The sequence below is a fragment of the Eleginops maclovinus genome, chromosome 12 (assembly GCF_036324505.1).
Source record: "Eleginops maclovinus isolate JMC-PN-2008 ecotype Puerto Natales chromosome 12, JC_Emac_rtc_rv5, whole genome shotgun sequence".
NCBI lineage: Eukaryota > Metazoa > Chordata > Actinopteri > Perciformes > Eleginopidae > Eleginops > Eleginops maclovinus.
This window is the reverse complement of record NC_086360.1, coordinates 5503388-5526100: the sequence shown is the minus strand read 5'-3', so window position 1 is coordinate 5526100 and position 22713 is coordinate 5503388. Positions and strand designations below refer to the sequence as shown.

Sequence of the window (22713 nt, the reverse complement as noted above, 5' to 3'; positions counted from 1 at the left end):
AGAAATCAAATCTGAGCTGACTTTAATACAAACAGTAAGGCCCACACACACTATTGTATGAGCATATAGGTTAAACTACTGAATTAAATAAGGACAAATACACTAAAGAAAGAGAAAACCATAAGCAAATTCATGCATAGGCCTATAGAATCAAACTTAAAGTATTAGCCTACAGAATATTACAGTTTACAGAGATGAAATACAATCTGATCCTCTTTTTAATTTTTTACTAACATTGTAATCCTGCTAGTAGTCCAGCAAAGTAAAAACTGTGTGCAGGGCACAACTGCATACCTGAAAAAACACACCTTCAACTAACAAGGAGTTCATACGTGAAATCACCTGCTGTATTAATCAGGGTGTGACCTACTAATGTTAAGCCAGAAGAATGTGATAACAAACAATTATGCAACCATTTATTGGATTATATATGGCATCAAACTAATTCTATAGATAAGATTGAATCTATTTGACTTGCTTCTTAAGGGCCAGTTCACAAAGAGCAGTGTATTATAGAAAATAAGCCCAACTTTGCACGCATATGAAAGCAATATAAACATTGATACATTTTAATATAAATGTTATATTCTGCTAAAAATAGTACTTTTACATTGGGTAAGTATTTTTTGAGTTCAAACTTTGCCAATTTCCTTTAATTTAAATGTCTTTTTGAAGTAAAATGCACACACATTAGACCTTCGATTTGGTAGAAATTTAGATGCTGTCTTAAAGCTTTTTCATTAAAGTGTTTGTCAATTTCTAGTCCTGTATTAAGAAATAAAAATGCACTTAATAAAATCTAACAAACTTTTTGCCACTGGAGACTGAGGATCTGTGGCCTAGGTGGTGGCCTGTCCAAATATATATAAATGATATACACTCATGGCCACTTTATTAGGTAAACATGGTTTTGTTTGGCGTTTGTTTTATTTAAGAATTTATATTTATTTGACAATTTTCCTTGATTATTCATTTTATTCTTTGGCAACTCATTTCTTTAAACTCTGATTTTGAAAGGTTCTTATGGTAACTTAACCTAACATACAATGTGTTTACGACATATGACATCTCTTTAAACTCATCAAATCAAATGTACTTCAATAAAAAAGGAATCCCCTCAGTTCATCTTTTTAGTAGTACAAAAATGAATTTAATAATCAATGGTCAAGTTGGTGATAGTAACTGGCCTTTAATATCTCACTTGAAAGAAAACAAAAAACTGATTCCTTGACATTTTTTATTGTGATCTATTTGGAAACATTTTATTTTTACATTTGCCGTATGAGCTGTAGGTACAACACACTGATCATCAGTCTTGAGTTGGGGAGCAGGGAACAGCGTCCATCACCGGCTGACATCGCTCCACGACAGCATTGATTTCTCCGACCGTCACACCGTCGTAGATTCCCGTGATGTACGTCCAGTGGGTGTCCCCATTGTGGTTGGTCCTGCTCAGCCTGCCAGTGAACGGAATGTCGGCCGTCATCTTTCTGCCATCCATCCTCACGGTACAGGAGTGGTTGGGTGGGACCGTAAGCTCCACAGAGACGGAGTGACTGATGGTCTCCACCGTTTTGGTTCCCTCTGAAAAGGTGACCGTCTGTTCCTTGCTGAGGTCCACCGTCCCTGGGCCAAGGATGGGCACTTTGGCCTTCATGGTGGAGATGGATCCGTTGCGGGTCTCTCTGCCAATGTCCCAGGACTTCTCCACAGAACTTGTCTTGTCCAGTGTCACTGTCTTCTGCACAGATCTGCACTCTAGGTTGGTGACTTTGGCAAGCTGCAGGGCCTCCGGAGGATGATGGAAGAGTTCCATCTGGTCGATGCCATACTCCACATGAGAGATGTGCTGGCTGTAGCTGTCTCGGTTGATAGCAAGAACCTGGTAGCTCTTGTACCAATACTCATCGCCCTCCCAGGGAAGGAAGAAGGCCTCATGTTGGGTCACCACTTTGCCAAGACCATACTTGTTTTTGCCCACATAGATATCTGAGTCAGGGCAGGTTTTGATGGCATAACCTGGGACTGCGCCGTATGATTCTTCAACCCACTCCAGAAACTCAAATTGGTCGACGTTTACCAGCATTTCAAACTTTGTGGACGCATACTCTTTGTCGGCATACGGGTACTGGCAGAAGTTCCCTTTACTGGGAGAATAGAAGCCGGCCTCGCAGTTGACTTTGCACACGTAGTCGGTGCGTTCGGTGTAGCCATTAAAGATAGCGACGGCACCGTTTGGGAGGAATCCGCTCCACGTCACCCACTTGAGGTTGGTGTGCTCAGCAAACATGGGGAACGAATGTGTGGTTGTCTCGGTTTCTAGAATCTCTCTAATTTCAGCAGCTTCTGTAACTTCCCGGGATGGGACAACATCTTCCAGCGTGGGGTTGAGCAATGCCTCTGGAAGAGAATACAGGATAAACAAAATCAATTGAAAAATTTTAAAAAGATGACTGAATCAAGTCTCAATCAAAGGTAAACCAAAGGAGATTGCTGTTATCCAAACAATATGTTCGGAAAAACTTCAGATATTGCATTTACTTAATAGCTTCTGCAAGACTTGTAGTGATAATTTTCAATGACGCATACAGCTGACTCTTCATACCAAAACGACAAAATAGGTAGAGAGCCACTGACTCCTAAAAGGAAATACAAGTGTTTAATTTAACATTTCGAGATTTTCACTGCCAACAAACACGTGGCCTTTTTATTTAAGGTTGTAAAAAGACACTACTTGGTTAGGTTAAGGCAAATAGAATACCTGGTTAGGTCCAGGAAGAGATTGTGGTTTGGGTAAAAATGAGTATCTGATGTGCAGTAGTTATTATATGTACATATGTGGGTTCGAGTGACTTTGTTAGATACTAATGATGTAATGTATTTTTTCCCATAACTTTAAATGAAAAACATCTTGACTTTGATTGTACCTGGGATGCAAACTGTGGCCTTCTGGGGAATGTAATGCCACATGTAATTCAAAATGTGACTATAATAACAAAAGGCCATTAGAAACTCTCTATTATTAAAATGTGACTTACTACTGGTTTGTTCTTTCCCTTCATGTATCTGGGAGAGGTAGAACAACGGGTCAGTCTGCAGGGCTGGGCTGCAGAGCTGCAACACTGCGAAGAAAACAGCAACACACCACTTCATCTGGACAAAGAGGGAAAAACATAACCCTAGTGTCAGCATTTAAAATCTGTAGCAAAAAATAAAACTGATCAAACCAACAAAAGTATAAATAATGGGTTATGGTTGAGTGTGTGTTCTTGACAGACTAGTTTAATACCAACCAATAGTAATGGAAATGATATTTAATTTAAAAAAAGAGACCAGCTAAGTTTTGTAGGTAGTACTTGATATGACATGTTCATTTACATACATTTCAGGTTTGAAATTAGATGGAAAGGTGTGAGTAAAATTGACCCGTACTGCTGGAGTGTACAGACAATAATAGGTTTGTCTTTTACTTCACATGTTGATGATCAATGACGAATGATCAATAGTTAAAGTTCAGTTGAAGGGCAGTTCAATTACCCTGATAAATAACATACAAATTTCCCCTCTCATAAAAAACTGATTTGTCATGTCTCTGCCGGTGGTGCCATATACATAAAACGAAATATATGTTGATGATGTTGATGCTCCTGATTGTCTACAGAGGCAAATAAAGTTCAGACAATGTGTAACAATTCTTTAAAAAGTTCAAATGTTTTTCTTATCATTGATGTTAAGACCGTAATTTTTAGTTTCTGTTTTTAATAGCATGTGAAAACCACTTTTTTTTCTCATGTCAATCTGGATTTATTGTTAAGTGGAATGATCTAATTTTGCATACTTTTTGCCAAGTTATATTTAGAATTATTGTTAAAATTAAGTCAACAAAATCAAAATGATAAAGGAAAGAAATGGAAAGAAATACAATCCAGATAACATACAACCTATTTTACTGCATTGCAAAGATGTCCTCACATAAACATTGTGGAATACAAAATAACAAATTAAATCGCTTCATGTAAATGAATAAAAAAATGCCAAACTCAAATGTTTTATTAATTTGTTGGTACTATTAACTGTGTGAGCCCCCTTAATGCATTATTATTGATATTTTAGCCACGTGCATATTCTAGTAACATTTTTAAAAAAGTCACAGCAAGAATTTTCATCATTATTTCAGGTTCAAATATTACAACCTGGTTCTGATTGTCAATCAATATCATGCATAGGGAAAGAATGACACAGCTAAATTAAGCATTATGTTTTAAATCAGCACTTCATTCAGGTATAGAGAAGCCGTTTTTACCTCGACCGGTTGCTCCTGCAGTGACGCTGCCTGCAGTGTGTGCTGAGTTTTAAAAGCTCTCTGCAGACTTATTGCCCGCAATAAACAGGACAGACAGCTGCAGCAGACCCAAAGTTTACTTCCTCCTGCTTCTCAGTTTAATGTATTAGTTAGAAAATACTCGCATGAAGCTCTGGCAATGTATTTTCCTAAAATAACTATTACAGTGCATGTAAGGGAAGTAGGAAGTGTGACTGAGGATGTTTGGCTTATTGACACCTTTAGACATCTGAAGGGCTTAATAGTAAACATTTAAAAAGGGGCTTGATATGCATTTTCAGGTTTATAACTGTATTTTCTGTCTCTACTGGGACATGTCTCCATGCTTAAATGTTCAAAAAGCTCTTTATTTTCTCATACTGCCTGTGTTGCAGCACATCTTTTCACCCTCTGTCTGAAACCAGAGCCCAATCGGCTCTCATTGGTTAGCTGGCTGGCTCTGTTGTGATTGGTCAACTGCTCAGAGATGTCCCGCCTCTTAGCCTATCAGGTACAATGTGTTTGAGCGCTAGCTTATAGAAGTGTGTTACATAGTGATGTCACTATGTCAATGAAGTAAACAAAGGACTATAATCAGTGCGTTTCAGGCAAGGGGGGAGTATGCGGGAGAGAAACTCCCTTTGAGAGAACTTTGGGATTTTAGAACTTTTACAGACCATTTACATGCATAAAAACCTATATAACACGCCACAAGAAAGGGAAAACCCCCAACAGTATTATAGAGCCCCCTTTAAAGTATCTTTTTGAATAAAAACTCATTACAAGCCACCTGCAGTTTGCTGCCATTTGTATATTTCTATGCTTATTCTTTGTTGCATCTTTTTGTTTTTGCCATGTCAAAATGTACTGTGATGTACACATTCTTTGATTTTCATGCTGTCAGATTGTTTTAAGGAATATCATGGATTTAGAAAATACTGTACAGCATGTGTGTGTGATCTGGTACATTATGTATGTATATGTAACATATCCTCATACATAATTAGAGAAGTGTCTTCCGAAAGTACATTTTTAAGAATTTTCCCAAGAATATCTAACAAAACATGTTCAGTTTTGATTGTTACATCCATTCTTTTTTAAATAACCTCCTATCTTCACAGTAAATAACTTGACTAGGTTAAGGCAACAAAACTACTTTGTTATAGTAAGGCAAAACGTAGGTTTGTGTTAAGATAACAACGCAAGTGTCTTCATTGTTCGTAAGTTTTAAATAAGTCCAAGGCGATGTACGGTATAACAAAAATTGTCTCCATCTGGTGTTTTAGACTCAAATATCCATACTGGATGACTTCCTATGCAGACATTTGCGCGGTAATACTTACGTGCAATTGATTTCATTAGATACTGTATATATACAAATGACAGTGCATTACCTTTTTTGTGTGTTTAGGTCATTGCCTTTTTTATTGTTATGTTAGCCAGTTGTATTACTAGAGCCAGTACAGATATACAAAGGGCCATCATGCTCTTCTGTCTTACTTTGTCCTTGAATACAAAACATGTAGCTCAAGCCCTCAAGGAGTATAAAAAAACCATTAATGCTGATAATGATTACAGGATGATTTATTGATCCTTGCTTGGGAAACAGCACTCAAATTTGCCTGGATTTAACGTCCCATATCTACTAGGCAATAGAGGATTGCATGAAGTCCAAAGTGCTGTGGCGCTCTTTCTCCATTGATGACAAGATACTGTGTGTCTAGATAAGCTCAGGCTAGGAACAAAATGATTAGATCCCCTGTAATAGTGGGTCATTGATTAAGAAGGTCCTTGTTACGTAATGTTGCTGGCTGCCAAGATTAAACTGGAGGGGGAGCCGCTCAACACTAACATTGTCCTGCATGTACAGCCCTATCATTGAAAATCACTGATGTCATGGCCATTTGTGAATGTCCTTGAGACTTATTATCAATGTATTTAATGAAATAAGGCTGTGAAAAGGTCATTTACATTGACAAACTGCACTGTCAGGGCCTTCATTGCATCCATTGTTTTACTCAGATGCTTATGTTACCGTGACCAGTAGTGACCATCTTATTCTCACACAATGGGAGCTGGTCGTATTTTAAGGCAGGCTTTTATTTGTAGTGCATACAAATATAATAACTGTACTCTCATCAATGGATGTCTTTCAAAAACAGTTAGCAACCAAGAAGAGACTCAAATGACCAAAAAGAAACATGGAATGAATAAGAAGAGTCACATGTTTCACATTGACTATGAAAAGTTTCAAAAGTTTGACAGACAAAAAATAACCAAATGAAGGTCAAAAACAAACAAGTGACACAATGCAACAATAAGTCTTTGTCCTGCTACTTTGTATGAGAGGTGGGGGGGCCTTTTCTAAGTTTGGGCTCATGACTATACTTATTGCTCAAGCTGAATATTAAAACACAAATATGTGTCTGTTTAAAGAAAAAGAGGCTGTACAAATTAACAGTACCAATGCTTTATGTTGACATTACTGTTAAGCAAAAAGCCAGTCATTTTGAATGGAAGCTGGTGACATAAACAGTGAAACGTCAACCAACCTGTTTCTGTTTAAAAACATGATGTGTGGCTCTGTAAGTGTTTACTTGGACACACTGATGCTTTAAGCTAAAAGCTAACATGCTCACAATTGTAATGCTAACATACTGATGTTATGTAGATTAAATGTTTACGCTGCTACAATATTTGTATTTTAGCATGCTAACGTTAGCTAATTATAATAACACTTACAGTATAAGGCCGTTACACAGTCAGGCCTGCTACTGGCTGATTTAGGAAAATATGACTCAGGCTAACCTAGCAGCAGGACAGTGTGGCGTCCTCTGTTACCCCAATCAAAAGGCCATAGTTGACGGACAATATTTGCCTGAAATTAACAGCCATATAATCTTCCCCTAAAATGAACTATTGTTTTTGTTTGTGTACATACCTGCTCTTGCAAATGTATCGAAAAATATAATTTTGAGAATGCCCTTCTATTGTTTTTGTTCTGTTCTGTTGTCATGTCTAACCCTAACCCGTAGTTACACATGTTGATATTGAGCATTCCCGTTGTATAATAACAATAAATGGTCCAATAATCCCTGAATCCTAGGTTTTGTTTTGCAAGTATTTGGTTACCAACCGCAGTATTAAGATGTTAAACTGCTGACAGTCAACTATCTGTCCTCCAAGACCATCCCTGCTGCCATCTACTCGCAGGTCACCTTTTGCTGAATTGGACATCAAACCATAGATTCAAAGACATTTTCTAAAACTTGACTGCAATAACTCTGACATCTTTATCATTGGTCTAGATGTCCTTAGCTGCCCCAATTTACAAATCGATTTGTATTGATGGCTTGAATGTTACTCCTTCCTCACTAATCTTGTATGTACGACATGCATGTTCTGTAGAACCTATTGCCAAACTTTTTTTTTAACTTCGCCCACATTGTCATCATTCAGAAAGGCCCATACAACCCTCTCTTCAGACTTGCCTTCACCCATCTTTCATTTCCTAGTTATCACCAATTATTCTTATGTTCTATAGTTTTTTGAGAAATCTCAGAAAAGGATCAAATATAAAATAATGATTAATCAGTTTTCTACCAAAAATATATAAACCTTTAATACAAAGGAACAAGTCCTGCTATCACAGTTCCATTCGTCAAAAATAAAGTAGCACCAAACAACTAATAAAAATAGTTTTAAAGTTCAATTATTTTCTCTGAACTTTCGTTAGTCTTACAAATTAAGCATAAGTACATCATTGGGGAACTGTACCTTATAGCTCTCATGTATGTGCAAATCTAAAATGAACAATAACATTTCATCAGTGTAATTGTGAAGAGACTGGAAATAAAGAAAAAGTTGAAGTTCCATATTGTTTTATTTTTTTATGTAGAGTATGTAGTGTGGCATTTCTGCTTATTCTGACAAATCATTTTCATCCAAAATCACAAACATCAGAGTCTTTCAGGGGCATGGCTTGGCATCGGGAACAGGTTCGCAGCGGTCCACTACAGCTCTGACTTCTCCGATCTGGACTCCGTCGTATGTGCCAGTGATGGACGTCCACTGGGTCTCTCCGTCACGGTAGGTGCGGCTGAGGCGGGCTGTGTAGGGAATGTCCGCTTTGATCTTGCGTCCCTCCATACGGACTCTGCAGGAGTGGTTAGGTGGCACGGTGAGCTCCACAGACACTGAATGGCTCATGGACTCCACCACGGTGGTTCCTCTGGAGAACTGCAGGGTCTTTTCAGCGCCCAGCTCGATTCCACCGGAGCCGATGAAGGGGATTTTAGCTGTGATGCTGCCAGTGATACCGAGCATGGTGGATCGGCCGATGCTCCAGGTTGTCTCCAACTCTGTGGTCTTTGAGATGGTAACTGTCTTCACCACCGTCTGGCACTCGTTGTTGGTGACCCCGGAGATGCGCATGGTTTCAGGAGGGTACTGGAAGATTGCGACCTCATCGATACCGTACTTGACGTCAGAAATGTGCTGGGTGTAGGCATCCCTGTTGACAGCCAGGACCTGGTAACTCTTGTACCAGTACTCATCACCTTCCCAAGGCAGGAAGAAGGCTTCAAATTGAGGAACAACCTTCCCAAGACCATACTTGTTCTTCCCAACGTAGATGCCAACACCTGGGCATGTTCTGATTGAATTTTGGGGCACTGAACCATAGGAACCTTCCTTCCACTCCAGGAACTCAAAGTTGTCTTTGTTGGCCAGGATCTCAAACTCGGGAGCGTAGTACTCTCTATCTCCATAGGGGTAGCGGCAGTAGGGGCCCAGACTGGGGTTGTAGAAACCAGCCTCACATTTGTACTTGCAGACGTAGTCAGTGCGTTCGGTGTAGCCGTTGTAGATTGCAACTGCGCCATTGGGCACAGAGCCGTCCCAGGTCAACCACTCCAGGTTAACGTTGCCACCAAAAATGAAAGAGGAGGGTAGATCCTGCTGTTGTTCTAGGTCGGCAGGAGTTAGAGGGCCCAACACTTTGTTACTAGTTGGTTCAGGCACCTGATCCTCCAGCTCTGGGTTCAGTAAAGAAACTGTATAAAAGAGACAGACAGAAATTAACACATTTAACCATAGAATTTATATTTTAAGGAAAACCAAATGGACTGAACTTTGGATAAGCAACAGACAAAGGAACCCACACCAGGGACCAGACTGTCTACAAAACGTCTGGTTCAGAATGGGTTTAAACTGCATGCTTATATATACTACAGGTGTAATGCAAACTATATCTCTTTAGGTCAGAACAATACCTTTTCTGTGCAGTGAGCTCTTCTCCACAATGTCCTGCAGACTGGCTGAGGACAGAGCCAGCAGGGCCAGCAGCAACAATACGGACAGCTTCATCTGGAGAAGAAGCACGACATTATTTTTGGTCCAAAGCATTTAAACATCAGTAACAAAATCTATAATATGCTTGTTATGCTAGGAAAATGTTCCTTTTTAATAAATAAATAAATAAATAACTTTATCTCAACAACGAATGGGTTAAAATATTTTGGGGCATTATCAATATCTAGCTTTTGTAAGTAGGATATAGGTCTTTCAAAATGTTACATTTAACTGTTGCAAGGTATATTAGTGGATATCAGTGTTAAATAACACTCAATGTGTATAAAACCAAACATACCAATAAACCAAACATTTTTAAGGATTTTTCTAGCAAAACCTAGGAATGTGCCACATCACATTTCACAACAGATATAACTTATATTCAAAATAATATTTAGAATATTGTAAGAATCAGGGTTGTCACCGGTTTTATATATTTATACATATAAGTTAAATATTAATTCCCTGGCAATAAAACGTATGTATTATAATAATGCACAAGTAATCCAATGCCTCTTAAATAATTTTAGACTTCATCGACCTCCCTACACTCATTTAAAAATGCAATTCATTTGCCAACACGCACAGTAAGTTAAAAAAAGAATTTGCATGATGAAGTGAAAATATGACGTTGATAAGAAATATAAGATAACAAAAACGTTAGCAGGAGAGACGTGTCAGTTTTTTCCCTTAATTGTTAACACATAATTAATCATTATAAATATTGTACTATATTTTATTAACAATCCTTTTTATCCACAATCTCACTTCAAGAGAATTAGAATGCAGAAATGTAATAATTCCCAGAGGGTCAATTAGGCAGTGTGTGCAGGTATTTAAGTCAAATTCATTATAATTTTTTTAATGATAAAGTAAATGGTAGTTTGACAAAGCACAGTCTTTACTCTCACAGACACGAGCTACATGAAATCAATTCAGATGCATTATACTTGATGAGGTTTCTAAGTGATTATCCTAAGTCTGGTTGACCGAAGATGGAAAGAGACTGAACAACACTCACCCTTACAGTCGCTCCTTACTGATCCACTGCCAGTTACACCTCCAGGTTTATATGTACTGGTTTATGGCTGAACCATAAAGTAGTCTGTGCACTTTCACTCCATCTGACATTGACCAACAAACAGATACAGCTGTCAGTGTCTTTCTAAGACTTAGCAGAGATTGACTGTGGCTGTGAGTGGTTGATGTCTTTCAATCGGAAGGTTGTGGGTTCAATATGTTTCCTGCGGCAAGATGCTTATCTCCAAGTTGCTCCCAATGGGATGACCAACAATAGGTGAATGTTAGCTTACTAGACCAAACGGCCCATTGCTGTGTATGGATGGGGTGTGGTTGGTGACTATTCCTTTCTCTGCAAAAATGTATTTATGGATATTCATTGCATTTTTGCATGGATTACACTTGGCCATTAAATAAAAATGAGCATTAATAATTTCTGTCAATACACAATTACTATCTAAGTCTGTGCACCATAAGTAATACACTTAAAGCCTCAAATCCATTCAATATTTGTATTATAGACATCCAAATAGACATACAATAAGTACATTTAACCTACTAAACGTCATCATGCTGACACCAGATTAACGCTGGTGTTGTGCAACCATGCTACCATGATGTTGTTTTTATAGAATAACTTTAGCTTTTACTTCTGCCGATTGCATTTACCCTTTAAAAATCACAAAGTGGTGAAAATGTGTGGAGATTATCCTGTTGAACAAAACATGTGGTTATTCTAAACTCGTCTTAGCTTATTTTCTGCGTTATTCCAAACAGTTTGGGAAGAGGTAAACATAAGCATAAAGTGTACAAAGATCCATTTATCACCAAAAATATCTATCAAAACGTTAAGAACCCAACATGTTAACGCTCAATTCAGTTCGCAGTGTTTTTTTGGGGGGGGGGGGTTTAAGTTCTAGGAATAACCTTTTTTTTGTTTCACTGAGTACTATCTGCAGTGGAACACAACATTTTAGTAGTGCCTCGTGTTATGCGGTACCTCAAACAGATAATTGAAAACATGCTTTAAATTGTTTAAATAAAATGAACTATTTATGGAATCATTTATTGTGAGCAGTAGTGCAATGTCACTTCGTTTAAACTCAATACTAACCTGGCTATTGCTCTGTGCATTAAAAGACTTTGTTTTTTAAAGTTTGCAACATCTTTTCCATTAACTTCCCACTGTCTCAGCGGCAAGAAAAACTAATGCTAAACAATATAAAACATCACAAGTTTAATGAGCAATTTCCAACTGCACACCGTATTAATCTGACATTGTCCCATTGGTTTGAACTTTGAAACAATCCCTTGTAGTTATTTCTTAGGCCCAATTTACAACCTAACAACACATTTTGACTTAATTAGTTTGAATCACAAACGGTTTAAACCACTGCTGGTTTAGTATCTGGAATAGATAATGGCAGGTGTCAATGAGCAAGGTATTTTAGCTGCAACTGCTCCTGTAGAAATAAGAGCAACTCAAACATTTGAATTGCAGCATAGGAGGGTGAACACACCATGTTGGTATTGCATATTAGCTTCCGAAATATAAAATGCAAACCTAAAGTATTTTCTTTAACATGTACAACAACCATGTTGTTGTGTTCATGCTGCTCTTGCAACCCGTTATAAACCCAGTGTAGGATAAGATTTGGGTTTATTAACCATTAAAGAACAGATTGATAAGGCAGTACCTTATCAGTTATCTCTGTGCTCCAAACTATCATACTGTATCAATGTCCTTCAGTATCTGGCTCCATCTGTCCTCCCAAACAACATCTAATAAAGTCTGAGAAATCCAAATCACCCCACACGAACATACTAAAGATTAAGTCCCCATGATAATGCTTTCAGTGAGTCATGCTACACAGGGATGCAGGAATGATCCCTTAAACCCTGGAATGAGTTGGCACTTTACCACTGAGGCTTCCCTCGTCAAGGGTATTTTAGTTTAGACAACAGGAATAAGTCTGGGAGGGGATTTTCACGTTTTGTTCTTCAACATAAAATATGTAATTGAACATTCCTCTCGTGACTCTCATATCAGAGAATGAATTTGTATAATTTTATTGTGGTACTTCTGAAGGATTTGTGATTTAATCAATTATTGAGTGGTCATTCTTTTTATTCTGCAAAAATCTGTATGAAACAGTCCATGGTATAAACCCAACACTGGCTGAAACAACTTATGAGCCATGATGAAGCATTGCAATGTTCATCTTATACTTAAATACATAATAATTAATAATAAGAATAATTCTTTTAGCCATTAACACTAACTTTCAATTTGAATAGGTGTTTATGACAGATTTATGACATGGAAAACTTGGCAATGCTTAACCACATCTCAAATTATTTTTCAGGTTTCCAGCGTTTAAATGATTTAAATGAACTCTGTGTGGCATAAACTGTGGACCTATTTTCTCCACCTAAAGAGCCCATCTCCCCGCTTGGGTCTCTAAGGGTAAAGTGACTTTTGTCGATAAGCTTTGCTATTGTACTATGTTATATAGGTAATCTTTATAGTGTTGCAGGGATGACACATTTTTGTCTCCAACGAGGAAGCATTTAGAATCCCAATAAATTCTTCGACAAAAAGCAATGGGATCTCCCCATCGGATTGAGCATTGAGAGGTGCAGTGTCAGCAAAACAAGAGAGACAGAGAGATTCCTTCTACTCCAGCCCTCCGAAACTATCAGAGATGAAAGCAGATCAGAAAAACCAGGAGGCGATTAAGAGCGCCTGAGCTAAGGGAGCAAAGAGGAGAGGAGAGGATAGGGAGAACACAAGGGGGAGTGCGTAACACACATCTTTATTCATTTTAAAATGTCAACTATACACATATACCACACTGAGGCTGACCATGAACAAATGGGTTTATTCCCGTTTCGGCCCTTTCAATTTTTCCCCTTCCCATTCCGCCCCTGTCCCATTTCGCCCCCATCACATTCCGCCCCTTCCTGTTTTGCCCCTTAGTCCCATTTTGTACCTTCTCATTTCGCCCCTGTCAGTTAACCCTTTGAGCCCTGAGCCCTTTTTTCTTATGTTTGGCTTGCCTGGGCTTCTTGTTGTACAAATATTATTAAAACATGAACCAGTTGCTGCATAATGCATACATGTTCTTTTTCATATGTAGGCTACAGGGATGTCACATGGATGTACAAATAGTTATGAGACCAAAAGCACAACAGAAAAAACAAGACAAATGTTATCACTCAGAAATGTATTCAAATCTCACAGTGAAAAGTAGTGTAAACGTCTCTAGACATCAGAAAAAAGTGATTTCAAGTCTTGCTGACCATGGGAAAAAAATAAGACATTCCAAAGCACCAAAATCAATATCTATCTACAATATTTTCAAAAAGAGTCATGGCGCTTTTTGTCAAGAAGGTTAGTTGTGCCATTCCTCAAAGCAGATTTTGTAAAAAAAACAGCAAGACGGCCCCAGTACACTTTCTACACCTCCAGTGCGGTCACTGGCTGGCCTGCATGGGCTGCCTTCAAAAAAAAAAAAAGGATTTATGTAGCCCCACCAACAGCCCCTGATACGTCAACAGAATTCATGCAATGCTTCATGGGATGAATGATTTGATCTATAAACTCTATCTAACTCCTAGAACATCTAAACCCACTTTCAGTTATTCCCGCAAGAGGGCAGAAAACCTTTTGGGGCGAAATGGGAAAGGGGTGAATTGGGAAAGGGGGGTCAAGGGAAAAGGGCAAAGTGGCAATGGGGCGAATTGGGAAGGGGCCAGACCGGGAAGGGGCGAAATGGAGAAGGGGCAAAATGGGAATAATTAAGGGGCAAATTGGGAAGGGGCGAAATGGGAAGACACAGAACAAATGGGAAGTACCGGCCAAAGTTTGAATACTTCGACTCTCTACTCTCCCAAGAAAGTAATAATTTAGCATTAACAGCATGCACTCTAGCTGCTAGTTTTTTCTGTCTTTGACGGGCTTTTAGAATTTTGTTTAACGCTCGGCCCACTTCTTGGGGGCTTGGGTTATCTCCCTTGTTTTGTAAAACAAAGCACGGGTAAAAGAAATAAGGGATTAGCATGACTGCATCCAACTAGCATTCAAGGAAAGCCTAACACTTATTTGTTCCCTTTGTTGCTCACCTGCGGTGTGATTGCTAGTTCATATTGATCATAAGATTTTTTAAAAAGCCCCATCTTTCCAATCCTTTGAGAGAGTGATACGTTCAGGTATTAATCTTTTGTCTTACATTTTTTGAATAAAATAAATGTATTGTACTAAAGAATATTATGTAGTTTGAATGCTTTAAAACAAATTATGTATACTCCCAAAATACTGACTTAAAAAAATAAAAATGGGTTCTATGGATCCCCACACAAACAAACATGCGCCATAATGCCACTTTTTTAAACTCATCTATTTCAAGCAATAGAAGTGTGTTGTTGTGTTGTGCCTCCTCTAATAATGGTGTATTTGAATATTTCTGCAAACTGGTATGACTAAACACTTATGGAGTTGCATGAGTTGCCTTTCAATTTTTCTTAAATTTGAACCAAATTAATGTGACAAATAGTAAAATAATCAATAAATAATCAACCCAAAAACTGATGTATCAAATTTGTTGCCATAATAGAGTGCAGAAAAGTTATTATATTCTTCAATAATAATATTTTTTACCCTTTAACACCAACTTTCCATTTGAATAGGTGTCTGACCAAAGCCAAATGTTGTTACAGATTTATGACAAGGAACACTTGACACAGTCTTGAACCACATCTCAAATGAATGTTCATGTTCTCAGTTTTCAGATGATGTGTGCCAATTCTATGTGGCATTTACTGATGACCTGTTTTCCCACCTAAAGATCCCATGCCCCTGCTCTAAAAGAAAAAGGGAATGTGAACTTGGGTATTGTCATTTATTTTATCACATTAAATGTACCATGCTTGATCTGGATGACTGCGCTACTGTATAAGATTATGAACTGGGGCTGGTTTGCCTTAGAGCGCCGTAGAGCAATTCATGATCTTTCATTGCCACCTGCTGGATATTTCCTTATTTCATTTGGTTTTATACAGTGGGTTTTTAAGGTGGTTTGGGAGGTGGGGTTTCTTTTTTCGAATTACCCTTAGGGGACTATTTCTGCTGCGGAAACTATTATATAATAATATATATATTTATATATTTATTTAAATCACTCTTTCCAAACGTGGCAAAGGAGAAATGCAAAAACCTAAAACTAAATTGACTTGACACAAAAGGTTCTCGGCTTCAAACCACTGGCTCTCTTGACTGCACATGAAACAAGACAAACAGACCAAAGGGAGACGAGGACTAAGAGGTAATGGGACACAGGTGGCCACAATCAAGGGTGAGGCTGACAATGGCCCAATTCCAAACCACACCCTACCCACTCCCACTCCATGATGGAGTGAATTCCGCCTGTAGTCACACTCGCAGATTAACGAGGCTCCCTTCTTTCAGGTGGAGAGTGTAAATACAACGGCGAGCATTGGGACAAACTCCCCTCTCTCTGGGAGAAACAGGTCACAAATCAGCATCTCTTCAACAAAAAATTCAAACATTATAAATAATAATAATAATTTTGTAAACATCTTTTTGAAAGTTTAAATCTGATGTTTATAAGCTACTTCGTTTGCAAAACTTTATAATAATTCTTACCTTTACCGATTTCCAGACTAAAAGGGGAATATGATCGTAAGTTAAAAACAATACCAGGTAACAATGTTAACATCTGTATGCCGATATTAAATGATAGTTTGTTCTGCAGTTTTTCAGAAAATGTTTGCAGGGCGCCTTTTGCATAAATGTGTTTTATGACGGGGACACACAGGTCAGGTCAGGTCAGGTCAGGTCAGGTAGTGCAGCTGGTGAAGTCAGGTGCGATGCAGACTCACTGTTGAGGGGCTTGATAACCATCCAGGTTTGGATTTGGGCCAAACTCAAAATTGGGAAAACACACAATGGCAGGAAGTCACGGGTCAAGAAACGCGAAGGAAATGTAAGTACAAAATAAAACAGGAAATGCAGTTACAGACAGTGCATGATGAGTAACTGTAACTTAACAAGTGAACAAAGAGACATTGCTTAACCGAAAAACCTACATCTAAAACATGGATTATAAACTAAACACGAAACATATAACATAAACTAAAGCAGTTAAACAGAGTGGGATAAGCTGGAAAAATTACAATACATGGAGTGATGTTACAGTATACTGTATGACACTATATCAAATATTTACCACCCTGCCGAGGAAGCTCCAAGTAGCTGTGTTCGGAGATTTACATTCATTGAGGAATACAAACATTTACTAACAAAGTAGTTTAAAACATAATGCTTGCAAAAATACTCTTTTGATGAGGAAGCTATGAAGAGATCTTGGAATAGTGGATGTATGGTGAACTTTCAATCACATTCCAAGGGATTGTACGTTTTATTAACTAGGTACAGGAAACTACTCACGACTTGATTACTTCTTTATTTCATACAAATAAATCTGTCCTTGTTCAGCAGTTGAATCTTTCCAACATGTTTGCATTTATTTTCCCGTTTCCTGATCCGATAGACTCTGAATTTACCTTAAAGTAGACTCAAAACACTTGGCCGATGAAAACTATAGAGACTTGGTAGCAGTCGCATTGTCAATTTTGGTTAAGAAGGTTCCTAAAGGAGTAAGATGAAGGTTCCTAAGTGTCAGCCATGATAAGAGTGGTTCGGATCCTGTAGATCAGGGGTCAGCATACTTTTCGCGACTGAGAGTTGCCCAAAGGATAACAAACTCTATGGAGGGCTACTTGTTTGATTTCATCCTTCTTAAGAATATATGTTTGCAATTTTTCTTTAAATAATTAATATTATGCATTTAACATGTTAGATATAAGAAAGTATTTTTACTTATCCCTAAGCGTACATGCAAACAATGGCGATCGTTCAATATTTCATCTGGCATGCTGTGGCATTTAACCTCATATCTGTCCTACATAAGGAGGGCGAAAATCCAACTTCATGAGGGATATAGGCCTGTTAGCTGGCTTTGTAATGATCAACAAATATTGACGAACATACAGGCTCGGAGAATGCAGAGATGTATAACCAAACTTATCAAACCGGATCAAACTGGTTTTATCCCATGTTGAAAAGGGGCTAATTATATTAGGAGAACATTAAATCTCATATCGTGCACTAAAAACAACCCTCAGCCTATCATGTTGCTAAGCTTAGACGCACTATAGGCTTTTGATTGGGTCAAATGGAGCTTTTTATACAAACAACTGGATGCTTTTGGGTTTCGATCGACTTTAATAGATTGGGTAAAAATTGTGTAAAATGATCCAAAACCACATATCAGAGTCAATGGTTGTTGCTCAGGTTTTTGTTAGACAGATAGACAAGGAGATTGTGTGAGCCGTTACTATTTGATGCAAATATCAAACCGTTGGCCGAATTAGTAAGACAAAATACAAATATAAAGGGAGTAAGGGAGCAGGGGGGGGAAGAACACTAAATCTCATTCCAGGAAGTATTGATGAATTTGATTATTCAGTGGAAAAAATACCAAGACCGTAGGATATAAATAAGCTATCAATAGGTAAAGGTTTGTTGTCTCTTGTCTTCCTCAGATGTTAACATGTATCCCTTCAAAATAAACTCATGTGTCACTTGACAATAATGTTAAATGAGGCTTAATGACTGAGGTAGTCTGTCATGCATACTTGCATGTGTGACACTTAGACACATCATAACCGCATCGTAAACCACTATGTCTGATTGTGTATTCAAACATAGGCCCTACAAAGTGAGCCTGGCTCTGAAGCAATCAGTGGTACTACAACTGAAAATGTTGATCTCATGGTGGTGCTAGATGAAATGCCAGAATCAGTAAAGCTATTCATCATGAATAGGGGAACATGAATCCCTGAACAATGTTTAATGACATCCATTGAAACGTTTCACAAGTTACTTGTGTGAAACTTCCTTGAAGGGCTCGTCAAATGGCTACGTTTCCATTTAAACAAAGAAATTGATGATAACATTGTAAACTTATATTTTCCCTCCTTGTGTTTACCCTTTGACCCTGGGAACGCGTGTACGCATGCACAGTTTTTTTCATGTCTCTCTCTGTCTCTCTCGGTGTGTTCTAATAGATATAGGAGCATGTGAGTTGTTCTGTACGGCAAGGGAATAAAGACGTTAAAGATATATAAACGGAGTGTTTATTGCGTCTAACATTGGTAGCAGAGGATGGTTACCGCTAGTTACAAAGTTCCGCCGAAGTTTGACGAGTCCAGACTGTACGAAATTTTTAAAAATTAACTCAACGTCTGGACACGTGTTGCATAACTCGACAAAAAGAAGCAGGCACTCGCTGTGGCCTTGGGGCTCCAAGGAAGAGCCCGGGAAACAGCTATGGAAATACCCGCAGACGACTTGGACAGTGATAACGGTATGGATACGTTGTTACAGAAACTGGATAGTGTGTTCCTGAAGGAGGAAAAGGGCCGCTCATATGAAGCGTATTCCCATTTTGATGGGATTACAAAAGACAGTTTTCTATCCATGTTGGACTATATCATTGACTTTGAGCAGGGATATAACCGTATGAAAAAGTACAATATGACTCTCTAAAATAGTCAAATATCCTCCAGAGATCATTTGGAAAACATCCATCAGCAACAAGGAATCCAGCTCAGTGATAAAAAAAAAATACCATCTCAAAGACATATGAGACTGAAAAAAAGTGGGGTCACACAGTCTCTGTTAGAACTGGTGTCAAAACGACCTTCAGCGCTGCCATACCTTTCTTTCTTAAAGGAAATATTGAGATAAGCATCGAAGGGAGTTACCAGCACGAATGGGGATCAATCGTGACAGAAACCATCACTGATACTATTAATCTGGAGCTCACAGTCCCGCCAAAGCATTCCTGCAATGTTAATATAGTGCACTATAAGACCAAAGTTGACATCCCCTTCACAGCACTCCTCAGTCGCACCTATGCTAATGGAGAGATCCACACCACGTCCATCACTGGGGCGTATAACAGTGTTGAGGAGGCTGAAATCCGAGCTCTGGTTGACCAATGTGAATCTTTATACAAGTCCTCTGCACATACCATATCTGCAGGTTTGATGCCTTTTGTTCTGCTTTTGATTATATCAAGTTGATTTTCTGGTTGAATTCTTATACGCTTATTGTACCCTTTTGAAATAAGCCAAATGAATATAATGCAAATAATCCATTTGTAATAAGACAATGCCCAAACTGGTTAAGATAAACCAGACGGTTTTTAGTTTTAATATAACAACTCAGCATAGTTTTGATGATTCCCGAATTATTGACATGAAGAACGTCAATTTTCCGGCATTTCTTTCAAGAGCAGGTTACAAGATACAGGAGAGGAAGGTCTGAAGAGGTAGGAATCAAATGAGGAAACGGAAATCAAAAGTAAAACAGGGATTAGCAACATCATTTCCCGGAAAAACAAAATGTCACTGAGCCATGTAGGGATGTGGAGAAGCAAGGTTTTATTTTGATAGCAGAGACGGTTAAATTGATGGCAGCTGGAAGCCTAGTTCACACACACCAATCTTCCCTTCTTCAATCTCGGTCTCACACACACAAACACACACACACACACACAGTTGAGGCCAATTCTACAGTATGTCCAAAATGTATACTGCACATCTGACGCATGCAACAGTGAAAGTAAAGTGTCAGATTTTCAGCAATGAAGCAACAACAGTTTTTAAACTTGAATGAGACAATTTTGGAAAAATGACAATCCCACCAGTTTCAATAGGTCCTCCGCTCCAACTTCATCTAAAATGCATTGTCACTTCATCTTGGATTTGACTTTGATATTAAATATTGTCGTAGAAGAACATCTTAATCAAAAACATCTTTTACAGATAATATGTTGTCTCTCACTGGAGCATTTGTCCTTTTTAACATAAACCCTCTTTTTAGTATGATGGCGTTGCATCCCCACAAAGCACTGGAAAATAAGCTCTGTGGCAAACACACAATTAATATAATTAACACGTTTTGTCCAGGATGCTAATCTCCACATATTAACTCCACTTTGGGGTGTTAACGAACATATTTTGGGTCGTTTTAACAAAACGTGACAATCTGTTAAGCTTTTGTCAACCTCAGACCTATTTCAGGCGTCTGGAGGTTTAACTCGTGAGTTTTAGGACTCATTCCTGCAACACTCCATTTGATCAATGTTAAATGTACTACGCCTGATAATTGGTGCACTGCTGTATTAGATTATGAGCTGTAGACTGGCAGTCCATCTGCAACGTCTCGTTAGCGATTACCGATTTTTCACTGCCATCTGCTGGAACTATATATTATTTTTGTTGAGGTCTTTTTTAAATGGACCTTATATTGTTTTGATGGGGTAAGTTATTCCTCTCTTTTAACTTAATATTTAAAGAGGTTCTTTTGCAGAAAAAATTAACAATGTAGTCAATGTTAACAAACAGTTAATGATTGCAAGCTACTGGAAACTACCGTTATATGGAAAAAATAGTAGCCTACCTGCTCACCAACCATGACCCACACATATCTACACTTTGATGTTTTGATTCCAGCTGGATCGTTGTTACGCAGCGAACACACGGATCCGACGCTTGAAAAGTTGAATTTTTCTTAATTCAAAGTGGATGGGAAGCGTCGCGTCTCCGTTGAAGCTTCCAACAGAAGCGTGAGGACGAGCCGTTACTTCAATAATAATTATATTATTGTTATACTGTGTATATATATATATATATATATATATATATTCAGACTGTGCTGCTGTGCCTCCTGTCATGCTGCAGTGCCTCCTGTCATCATTAAAGGTGCCATAGAACGGAAAACTGTATAAACCTCAGCATAGTTGAATAAGGATAGTTCGGTACTTTGAACTGACATACCGTGAACCTCAAACACCATTGTTTCCTCCTTCACGTGCAAATCATGAATATGCATATCACATCAGTAAAACGGGCGAATTACAATAATCCCTGTGTGTGACGTCACACACGGTAGTCCAGCCCCAACATTTGCATACACCAGCTGCTGGAAACACTAACGCTAACACTTACCACTCCGTAACGTTGCTCTCCAATCTCCGACCAACTGGCTGTTCTTCAAATTCATCAGTTTCCTCCTCCAATAAAGACTCAAACATGTAAGGTTCGATGCCAATAGCCTCCATGGTTAATCTCTCACAGTTTCGCAAACTTCACTTACTTCTGTCGGCTCTGAGGCAACCATGGGTTGCTCCTTGTAAACTAGCCAATCGGAGCAGAGCTCGTCATAATTATTTAAATGAGCCCCAAATAAGGCAATTCAGCTTGTTTCATTCTAGGACCAAATCATAGAGTTGTAAATGGGCCAGTAAAAACCGCACACAGTTGAGGCTTTCTGTTCAAAGTCTGTGAAAGCAAACAGTGTGTGTATGTGGGTTAGGGAAGCATCAATATTTGTGTTGCAGTGAGAGCACAAAGACAAAGGCTCAATTCCAAATTTCATGGCTACACACCGGGATTGCATTCATATGTACACTATCTCACAAAAGTGAGTACACTCCTCACATTTTTGTAAATATGTTATTATATGTTTTCATGGGACAACACTGAAGATCTGACACGTTGATACAATGTAGAGTAGTCAGTGTACAGCTTGTATAACAGTGTACATTTGCTGTGCCCTCAAAATAACTCAACGCACAGTCATTAATGTCTAAACTGCTGGCAACAAAAGTGAGTACACCCCTGACTGAAAATGGTCAAATTGTACCCAAAGTGTCAATATTTTGTGTGGCCACCATTATTTTCACTTGTTCACTAAGAGCTTCACAGGTTGCCACTCGAATCCTCTTCCACTCCTCCATGACGACATCACGGAGCTGGTGGATGTTAGAGACCTTGCGCTCCTCCACCTTCCGTTCGAGGATGCCCCACAGATGAAATAATAATTGAAATCAAGAGCCACTAATTATGCAATAACTAGTTAATTTGAT

The 22713-nt window shown here is 38.5% G+C and overlaps 2 protein-coding genes across 3 annotated transcripts; both read right to left on the bottom strand.

The window, feature by feature from the left end:
* Positions 1 to 1223: 1223 nt before the first annotated feature.
* LOC134873079 (natterin-3-like) lies at positions 1224 to 21949 on the bottom strand. 2 transcript variants are annotated; one of them, XM_063896482.1, is made up of 3 exons: positions 21794 to 21949; positions 3039 to 3153; positions 1224 to 2400 (listed from the first exon to the last, which is right to left on the bottom strand). In XM_063896482.1, exons 2-3 carry the CDS (start codon positions 3151 to 3153, stop codon positions 1310 to 1312), a joined length of 1206 nt encoding a protein of 401 aa, XP_063752552.1. In that variant the 5' UTR covers positions 21794 to 21949; the 3' UTR covers positions 1224 to 1309. The 2 variants fall into 2 exon arrangements, with proteins under 2 accessions (XP_063752552.1, XP_063752551.1); XM_063896481.1 differs by lacking the exon at positions 21794 to 21949 and adding an exon at positions 4304 to 4337.
* On the bottom strand, positions 8186 to 10797 carry LOC134873082 (natterin-3-like). Its single transcript, XM_063896483.1, has 3 exons — positions 10695 to 10797; positions 9595 to 9688; positions 8186 to 9375 (listed from the first exon to the last, which is right to left on the bottom strand). The coding sequence occupies exons 2-3, from the start codon at positions 9686 to 9688 to the stop codon at positions 8291 to 8293; spliced, it is 1179 nt and encodes a 392-aa protein (XP_063752553.1). The 5' UTR covers positions 10695 to 10797; the 3' UTR covers positions 8186 to 8290.
* Positions 21950 to 22713: the final 764 nt, after the last annotated feature.